This window comes from Silurus aristotelis (assembly GCF_946808225.1).
Source record: "Silurus aristotelis genome assembly, chromosome: 14".
NCBI classification, from domain to species: Eukaryota; Metazoa; Chordata; class Actinopteri; order Siluriformes; family Siluridae; genus Silurus; species Silurus aristotelis.
This window is the reverse complement of record NC_139587.1, coordinates 3,266,004-3,275,914: the sequence shown is the minus strand read 5'-3', so window position 1 is coordinate 3,275,914 and position 9,911 is coordinate 3,266,004. Positions and strand designations below refer to the sequence as shown.

General features: G+C 37.9%; 2 protein-coding genes across 5 annotated transcripts in view; one reads left to right on the top strand and one right to left on the bottom strand.

The window, feature by feature from the left end:
* The first annotated feature begins 324 nt into the window (after positions 1-324).
* LOC310736824 (putative monooxygenase p33MONOX) lies at positions 325-5,401 on the top strand. Of its 2 annotated transcripts, none has more exons than XM_083560683.1 (4): positions 325-563; positions 2,093-2,186; positions 2,277-2,450; positions 2,719-5,401. In XM_083560683.1, exons 3-4 carry the CDS (start codon positions 2,339-2,341, stop codon positions 2,919-2,921), a joined length of 315 nt encoding a protein of 104 aa, XP_083416809.1. In that variant the 5' UTR covers positions 325-563; positions 2,093-2,186; positions 2,277-2,338; the 3' UTR covers positions 2,922-5,401. The 2 variants fall into 2 exon arrangements, with proteins under 2 accessions (XP_083416809.1, XP_083416810.1); XM_083560684.1 differs by having other exon boundaries at positions 359-568.
* Positions 5,402-6,536: 1,135 nt separating this feature from the next.
* The window catches only part of col23a1a (collagen type XXIII alpha 1 chain a), a 126,151-nt gene continuing 122,776 nt past the window's right edge, over positions 6,537-9,911 (bottom strand). For all 3 annotated transcript variants that reach the window (XM_083560609.1, XM_083560608.1, XM_083560610.1), the window contains one exon: positions 6,537-8,242. In XM_083560609.1, the coding sequence (XP_083416735.1) occupies positions 8,192-8,242 (51 nt within the window). In that variant the 3' untranslated portion in view covers positions 6,537-8,191. The remainder of the gene's footprint in view (positions 8,243-9,911) is intronic.

Sequence of the window (9,911 nt, the reverse complement as noted above, 5' to 3'; positions counted from 1 at the left end):
GTAATTAAAACAAAAGGAGCCCCGACCAAGTATTGAGAACATTTACAGTAAATGAACATACTTTCCAGAAGACCTAATCACTAAAAATGTGTTTTTGATTGGTCTTATTAAGTATTTTCATTCTTTGAGATTGTGAATTGGTGTTTTTTTGTTAAATGTGAGCCAAAATCATCACAATTAAAAGAACAACAGACTTAAACTACTCCAGTCTGTGTGCATTGAGTTTATTTGATACACGAGTTTCACAATTTGAGTTGATTTACTGAAATGGATGAAATTATAAAATTGTGATTTAAAGGTAATTCGGATGGTGGTCGATGACGTCACCCTTTTTGAGTTGCACGCGGACTTTCTTTTTGAAGGCGCTCGAGGCTGGAAGGAAACCGGTTCCAGCCAGTTTGCGGTGTGAGAGCAGCGGCGGTGATCAGGTTGAATATTAGTTTGCGTGAGCAGCGGATCGAGTTGGATTGTAACAGAGCGGGTTTATATCGAACATCTAACAATATGGAGAGGATAAAAGAGCGGATTAAAGCGGGCAGTGACAGAAACCGGCACATTAAACGGTATGGTGAGTTTCAGCGTCAGAGGCCTTGTTTACTGAGCGTCGTTGGGAGACATAACGGTGTTCACATTGGAGATCATTGCGGTGTGGTTGGGAGACATAACGGTGTGTTCACATTATTAGGAGTCATAGCAGCATCATTGTTAGTCATATTATTGTCTCGTTGTTGGGAGTCATGGCAGCATTTTGTCATTAGGATTCATAAAAGCGTCTCTTCGTCATCAGGAGTCGTTCAATTTGAACGAGTCTTTAAAGTGACTCAGAAGAACGAGTCGTCTCAAAGAGCGATTCGTTAATTTTTTTTTTACTGGACGCACATTAATAATTTACTGGACGCAAAATCTCAGTAAAATATGTACAGGAAACAGAATTGAGTCGTTTTTTTCTCCCTTGACTCTTCTAGTCCGAGTCGTGCAGTTGTTTATATTAGTTGAAATGAGATTTGTTTATTTTGATTCAAAGAACCGAGTCACTAAAATGAGCCGATTCTCCCATCACTAGGAGTTATAGCCCATATCATCGGCCACACGTTCATGTCTTTTAGTCCTTGGACGTTTCCGGTTAGATAACATGCACATTGAGATTTGCACGTGATGAATTAGATTTTAATACAAAGTTACGCCATGATACGATTGTCAGCATTGTCATGACCTGCACCTTCTTGTTTATTTAAGACGACACACAGGACTCTGCCGTCACAGATAGAACATTAAATCTCTCTCCACACACACACACACACACACACACACACACACTTCCACCACAACAAGGAATTAGAGCAACGTTGGCTACAACATGGCACCAAATCTCCAACATTATGAATAACAAATGGGCAAAAAAAAGTTAGCAAGAAGTTCCTACAGTAAGTTGTCTGGAGATAGCTCTCCAGCTATTGATTATTTTAGTAATTGATTGTTTCAGCGAGTAATCGGATTAGTAGTACTTCTTCTCCTTCTTTCGGCTGCTCCCATTAGGGGTTGATAATGGAGCAATACTAAATATACAAGAGGGGGGAAAAAAAACGTTTTCTTTTGTTTTAGAAAAATGTATTTTTATTGCTAAAATCACATCATTGCATACAAGAATATCTGTGAAAACTAAACCCATTTAGTGCATTTAAATGCCATATTACATCCAAATGCGAAAACAAACATATACATAAACAAATCATGAATACATTTCGGATTACTAATAAAATAAGGTTTGCCTAATTCCGACTTTTTTTCCTCGCAATTCTGACTCTTTACTTTCAATTCCGAAACTGTTTCTCGTAAACATCTGCAGCGTTTCGGTGTTTACCTGTCCAAGTGCGCACGTGTATAGCGGGTGGTGTGACAGTAATAATGGTCCGTGGGAAACGCAGTGCGGCTGGAAATGCGTTAGGAGCAGACATGCTCCTCATCGTTGGGACGTCAGCGGCGTTTTAAACATTTTAGAGCTGAACTGTCCACACGTTCTAACAACCGAGAAGCATTTCAGCTCCTTAAAAATACTGATTTTATTATTATGTGAAAATCGTTTGTTTTTCAGAAGTTGAAGATGTTTTTTTGTGGACTTTGACGACAGACTTTTAACATCAGCACCATTCACCTCTGTCTCATCGTCCAGATCTGCCCCAGCTAAGGTATTCGGTTCAGAATCCAATAATAATAATCATCTACAGCCTGGTTATTGTGATGAACTCATTTATTTTTGTTTTGTTTCCCTTAAACAGGATCTCCTTTGGCCTGTACTTCACTACAACACATTCCACAAGTAAACACATCAGCCTTCATCATGGGTGGGAATGAAGGAGGAGGACGTGGAACGGATCTATGGAGCCTCATCGGGGTTCGTCCAAGCGTCCAGAAATCCCCCACCGACCCTGGGGCAGAGTCCAACACCTCGGGTGAGAATTGTAGTGGTTGGGTTCATGTTTTCTAAAATGAATTTTGCTTAGGCCACACCCACTTCTGGTTAAGTAGCTATGCAGATATTTCGAGCACGTCCCACAGAAAATATATTTGAAGGATTTCTACAGGGATATGATTGTAACCTGAACCATGATTTTCGAAATCAATCTAAACTGGTGCAAGGTCACATCAAGGTCACATATCTGAAATATTTGTCATTCATTTTTCTCTTCCTCTGACCTTCAATCGTCTTTTCACCTGCAGGAGGTTTCAGTCTGCAGTCATACCTTGGGCTTCAGAAGTCCACCACTCTGGACAGCATCAAGACCCAAGTGAACCTCGGTGTTGAAAACCCGCCCGACTTCAAGTCCTCCAAACAGGAAGCGACCGGACCGAAGGGGAGAAAATTGTCTGTACACAAACTCAAACCTCGCGACATGAACGTCCTCACTCCGTCCGGCTTCTGACGTCGGCTCACACCTTCCTCCTTTTCTTTTTCTCTCTTCTCCACTCAGGTCGCTCACACACGTCCCTCACACACGTCTCACACACACACCGAATATGAGCCAATTCCTTCATCCGATGTTTGTGATACTGATCCACGGTACCTTATCAGTGACGTTTCCATCTCAGTTCCAGCTCGCTGTGATTGTCATAGTACAGTGTCACATGATGACAGAAAAATCGTTTAAAATTAAATCTGCTTTTTTTTTCGCCTGAATGTAATGCATTTTTTTAGAGCTCCAGATCGAACCGGATTAAACAAGTAACCTGCTTTAACAGCATTAAGGAACATCACCAGGAATCCTTTTTTGGAAATTCTGTTCAATCAGTGCCACTTTTATATCCCAGAATGCACATCTGTATTTCTATCTATGCAGTTTAGGGTGGTCCTGGTTCTTTTTTGTTTGTTTGTTTGTAAAAAAACACAACCGTCTTTGTGTACATAACTAAGAATCTCCAGCTCATACGAGCTCCAATCCCATCACAGAATTCCGAAGGTTTTTTTCCGACACTCCTGAGATCCAAACTAAATTGCACACGGTCACGTTCTCTACAGTGACTCCCCACACCCCTTTTAGTTCTTCTGAAAGTGTTTGATTTCAGTGTTGTATCATGATTACATTTTCCCAGTAAATTTGATCTCTACCCAGGTTTTTTTTTTTTTCTTTTCTTACTGGTGCACTATATGGACAAAAGTTTGTGGACACCTGACTATAAGAATTATATCAGCTTTTTTTGAACATCCCATTCCACATTCAGGCAAAATTTATGCTTAAAATAACCTCCACTCTTCTGGGAAGATGTTCCACTAGATTTTGTGGAGAAGTCATTCAGAGATAAGGGTGTTAAAGTCAGATATTTGATGTAGGTGATGTGAGGTGAGGAGGCCTGGGGTGCAGTCAGCTTTTTATTCCATACCAAAGGATAGAGCATGTCTTCATGAAGCTGGGTTTGTGCACAAGTGCATTGTCTGCACGTCTGATCAAAAGGTCATGAGTTCAAATCTCAGCATTTCCAGGCACCCACTGCTGCTTCTTTGAGCTAAGAGCATCTTCCAAATTGAACAGACATTCCATACAATCGTAAAGGTTTGGAACAGAAGCACAATCGGGTGTCCAAATACTTTTAGTCATATCACGCATATACTTCAGGACCAGATTAAAATAATTTTTTTTCAAATCTTCATCTACACGACAAGAAAGTCCTAACACGTCATGATCATGCAAGTCACTGCCGATCAAGAGACATATGGATGGCCACGCCCATTTAGACAAGCACTTAATAAGACGAGATATACAGATGTTCTTCGGCGAACACGCGTACGTACGTACGTACTCAACACACTAATCTCGCACGAGAACACGTATATGCGCAAGACAACATTCAGCTCGTATGCAGGTCGTCCCCGACTTACGATGGAGTTCTTTTTCGTTTTTTTTTTCCAGACACGCCTACGTAACGACGTCATCACACCGGCGCAGGAATCCCTCATCCTGTCGCCCGCTGATTAAACAGCTTTGGGTTTGTTAAAGAGTAGCGTAACGTCGAGGTGTTCGTGTCTCCTCGTCTCTCTGTCCATAAGCAATAGCTTTCTGCAGGATGTGTTCCAGTTTTATTGAAGTTCTACGCATGTAAAAAAACCTTGCCAGTTTTATTTATTTATTATTTTTCTAGATGTTTCTGCACAATTGTTGGAGGAAATCCATTTTGTATTTCATATTTATATATATATTCATCACGCCTGTTGCTTTTTTTAGTGATGGACTTGAAGTGTTTTTTTATTAATTTAATATTATTACTAGCAAAATGCTGTTTTTTCCGCATTCCAGTTTAGACACCCACATGCACAAAAGTGTGGAAACACCTGGGTTTTTATGGTTTTTTAGAAATGCATTAATATTCCTTTAGTCTCCATGCAACAAACTCGGTCATGTAACAATTTGAAGATGGACTTCGACCAAAACAAATCCATAAATGTACAAAAAGATGATTTTAATTGACAAATCATCATTTAGCCTGAAAATCTGCTTTACACACTTTTTGTGGACAGTTTTGGTTTCTTTCTCAGACAAAGAGAAATAGAGCAAAATGGAATTGCATGGTAGGGATGGAAGTATCGCATGGTCACCATGTTGCTTCAGAATTCCTTTCACCATTTAACCTCCATGTTTATAATTAGGTACCAGGTTTTCCTGACGTAGCCACATGTATTTCATGCTAAACCCGCTGCTGAGGTTCCTAAAGCTGGCAGTTTATTGAGAATAGACACTTTTGCATTACAGAGTTTGTTGCATACAAACCAAAACCGCATGCAAAACCCATAAGACCAGGCGTTTCCACACTTCTGACATTTCACTCATTTCATCTGTAAGATTTATCTGCCATGCAGCTGTTCAGTTCGAGTCTGATGCCTTAAATAAAATTGGAATTTTAAGTAAAGTTACAGATGCCTGATTTTTTTTATTTTTTTTTTATAAATCTCACATCCTACAGGTTTTTCATCATATTTGTGCTTTGCGACTCCCAGGGTTCCAGCGTGATCAGATGCTGATATCAGTGGTGTTTGAGCTCGTGATTTCCTCATCGCCTCGTGCCGTCTTCAGACTTTTAAACAACAAAAGGACAAAGGTTTTCCTCGGCTGTGAATGTTTTTTTAAGGTTACATATTGCTGCTTTAATCTGTTTATTCATTGCACTTGCTAAAATCTTTCATGCTTTTATAAAAAGATGACCGTTTTTTCTAAGTGTTGAATTTTCATTTTCAGAGTTACATACCGCAACTTTAATCAGCTAATGGCTGATTTGTTGAAATCCTTCATGATTTAACATCTTGCAGGCTTTAGATAAATGAAGGTTTTTATGGTTTAGCTCAGCAGCAGTAGAATGCTATTTACCCTCTACCTTAAAAGTGAAAAAGGAGTAATACACTGCAGCTTTCCACGACCTCATGACTTGTTTTAATACACGAATGAGCAGCAAATGCAGAAGAGTTTCTTCCTGTTCTTGCTTTAAAGTGAGATTTCATTTTCAACAGAAGCATCTGACCTACTGCAGCTTTAATCAGTGAATTTTAATTGAATCCTTCATGTCTTTTTAATAACTGAATGATATTTTAGAATGGTTCAGCAGCAGTTCGTTTGTGTACAATGTTTCCCTCTTCTGACTTAGTGATGCTTAGAACAACACACTAAAGCACAGAGTCGGGTTAAGTGAAAATAGTTTATTTATATGAAATATATGAGCATTTCTAGTTTAAAAACGGATCTTTATATATATATATATATATATATATATATATATATATATATATATATATATATATATATATATATATATAGGGGGTGCACAACATTTTGAAATAATTCATTTAGTCTATAAAACATCTGTAAAAATGTATTTTTTTTAATCAAACTATATTTATTATATATAAAACAAACCAAAAACATGAAGTTGCACTTGTTCAGTTGGCATGCAGATGTTGAAAAAGCTCTTTTTTTCCTGTAAATGGGGAAAACAGCAGTAACTGTTTCAGAGTGAGAAAATTACAATATTGATGGAAGCTGAAAATAAAACTTCATATACATTACCAACCATGAAGTTGTGATGCTTAAAATGGTAAAACATGGTGTACAAAATATTTTCTTTCTATAGCTGTAAGTGTGTGTGCGTTTATATAAATATTAAAAAATATATATATTTGTCGGAAAATGGCAGAAAAGCAAAATCCCTTTCTAAAAAAGAATTTTTAGGCCCAGAAAAGATGAATTTGTTTCATATGAAGTGAAAAAACAAAAAACTTGCAAGCAATTGTCCATTTCACAAGTCCACTACAAAACTGCCTTCATAACTTGTTTAGCAAAATAAACTTAAACGTATGTTTCTGTAAATGAACCTGTTTCGAGTAAAAGTCTATAACAATCAAATACATCTGTAAAAGATTGGTTAACTATGTAGAGATGCATCGATACTGACACTTGTGTAGACTTTTTACCAGGTACAATTCGGTACTCACTTACATACAAACACTACCATGTGATCGTGACATAAACCTGAAAGTCGAAAAATGTCTAATTATTATGGCGATGTTGTGATTGCCGTAATCGTGAATTTGAATCAGAGGCGTCAACGACGGAAAAATTGTGACCTTGATAGCTAAAATTTTAATAACAACCAAGCATGCTAACTGTTTTGTTCAGTGTAAATAAGCAAAATAAATGTAAAGAAAAAAAATCCCTCACTACATCGTGATCGCCAGCGCGGTATCATGTGCACAGGAAGGACCTAAAGGTAGCGCGTGTTGACTAGCGAACGACCCGACGATATTGAATTGATGATTTGTAATGGAAAACAAAGCAAACCTTTAGCTAGATAAGAAAAATAAATGTGTATAAATGATGCTAGTGAGTCAAAAATAAATTTTTCCCAGTACGTTGTACTCGCTGCTACTGATTGATGGAAGGTCGTTAAATCGCACCTGTAGGTGGAAAGTCGGTCCATGTAGCTACTCTTGTAGCTAGCTAGGGCACTTGATTGCAAATAAACTCCCAAGCCTACACACGGCGTTATTATAAAACACTTAGCGAAATAAAATAAAGTAACTTCCTTGTTTTCCCGACAAAATCTCACGTGTCATCTTTTGAGTATATCGATGCATCCCTAGTAAGTATACCATAATATACCAAAAAGATAAATTAATCAACATATATTGATACGGAAACTTAATGAAAACACAGATCGCTGCTGTATCGTAATGCGAAGAATCCCGACAATACGATAACCTGGTTAACAAAATATAATACAAACTAGTAGTAGTGTACATGTAATAAGAATAACAATCCGAAAATAAAAATACAGTTACACGCTAACTTTCCTTAATTACAAAACAAACAAACAAAAAAAAAGAACCGAGCGAGTGACCAGGTCATCTGGATGAATAATATCCCAAAAAATGTTTCAAAAGAAAAGCATATGATCAACTCAAGCAAATCAAAAGAACTGGTACTCAAAGTTAGATATCAATAAACTCTTCCAGATTCCGTATCAGACGCTCTCGATCCATCAGCTAGTAAAGAGCTAGCGTCTAAACATCCTCGCTGGATGGAAAATCCGTCACGGGATCCGCTACATTCCCACGTGCCCTCCAGAGCAAAAACAACTCCTCCAGGCTTCAGTTCATCACAAAGATGCTCCTGTGTTGAGCCACCGATCATTTTCCCTCCTTCCACCGCGTGCCTCAAGGCTGCGACAGACGCTTGCGCTTTATTCTCTGCATCGTTCCCTCGTCCTTCAAAAACAGAATGGAGAACGTTCCCGATTCGGGCGCTGACCACGGTAAGTTCACGGTGCACACTCTCATGCAGTGGAGGAAACAAAATCATTCTTTGCTCCTCCAATTTGTCCGATGCGGGTTAAAAGACAGCCTATACAAACTCCAAGTCCAGTCCAGAGAATGTCATTTGAAAAATATACAGTTTATATCTATCTATCTATATATAGTATGTAATTGTTTGGCTGATGAACAATCATCAAAGTCTTTTATTACAAAGAAAAGAATCGGGGGTTGTATTGATGTGGGAATATGTACAGATATCCGATTACGCTTCGTGTTAGTCATCACTGCAAAAAAATACAAATAGATTGCGAGTATTAGATATTAGAGATATTATACAGCAGTTCATTTATCAAAAAAAAAAAGATAAATGAAACCATGGCATGCAGTCAAACAAAACAAAAAAAAATTCAACACCATTAATTTTTTTCCTCATTTGTTCGTAAGATCACAGATCAGTGGTGGACAGAAACCAAGTACATGTGATTTTTTTACTGTTTGGTTCCTTTTTATTTATGAGGATAAAACTATTACTGGCCGAACACGCGGCGAGTCACCAATCAGGATCTTTTGAATCAGGATCTCTTGAAGTTGCTGGTGTGGTACAAGGGCACGATCATGATCTTTTGATCTCATGATCTTTTGATCTCATGATCTTTTGATCTCATGATCTTTTGAATCATGTACTTCTCTTGAAGTTTTTAAACTTCAAGTTCGAACAGCAAGCAGAACATTTGAAGAGGAATAAATGATGGAAGAAAGGTTTTGGATTCAGGATCATTTTAATAGAAATCAACCAATCAGTCATGAATATATATTTCTATTAATAGAGCAGTGTGCTGAGAGTCAAATTCGAGTCTTTTCGCATAAACTGAGTTGATTAAGTAAAGAGTCCTGTGATAAAATGACAATAGGAGCATTATAGTTATAATAAATCATAATACTTTGGATACTTAAGTACATCTGAAGGCAAAAACTTTTGTACTTTTACTCAAGTGAAAGTTTAAAGGGATCTTTGACTTTTACTGGAGTCACATTTTACTGAGTGAACCTCTACATTTACTCAACTACATGGTTTGTGTACTTCATCCACCACTGTAACAAATATATGGACGTACAGAGTCTGTTAAATGTGTGGAAACATCTAACTATTTATCATTTTCGAGACACATTCATGTTCCTTTCCTTTATCTGTAACATATTTAGTAGGTAGAAACACTGTCCAATTCTCTCTACTGACTGGAAGAAAGTTAAGACAGATGAGTGCAATTTTTACATGTTTGTCTCTAATAGAAGAAACAATATAGGACAGAGAAAAGGGGAGAAGACATTAGCAGACTTCCTCACCCCAACAGTCAAACATGGAGGTAGAAGCGTAATAGTTTGGGGTTGTTTTGTAGCCAGAAAGGTTGGAGTCTTATTCCGGAAAGTGAAGGGAATCCTGATCCAACATGGCAACCCTTTCATAATTCAACTCACGCCATGCAATTCTGTCTAGACTGTGGCTCATTGGAATCGAAGCAAAAAGTCATCTGGAGTGAAATCTATCATGGAATGGCTTTCCCAGTCACTGCACCTAAATCCCATCTAAATGCTCTGGGATGAACTGGATCACAAAAAAGAA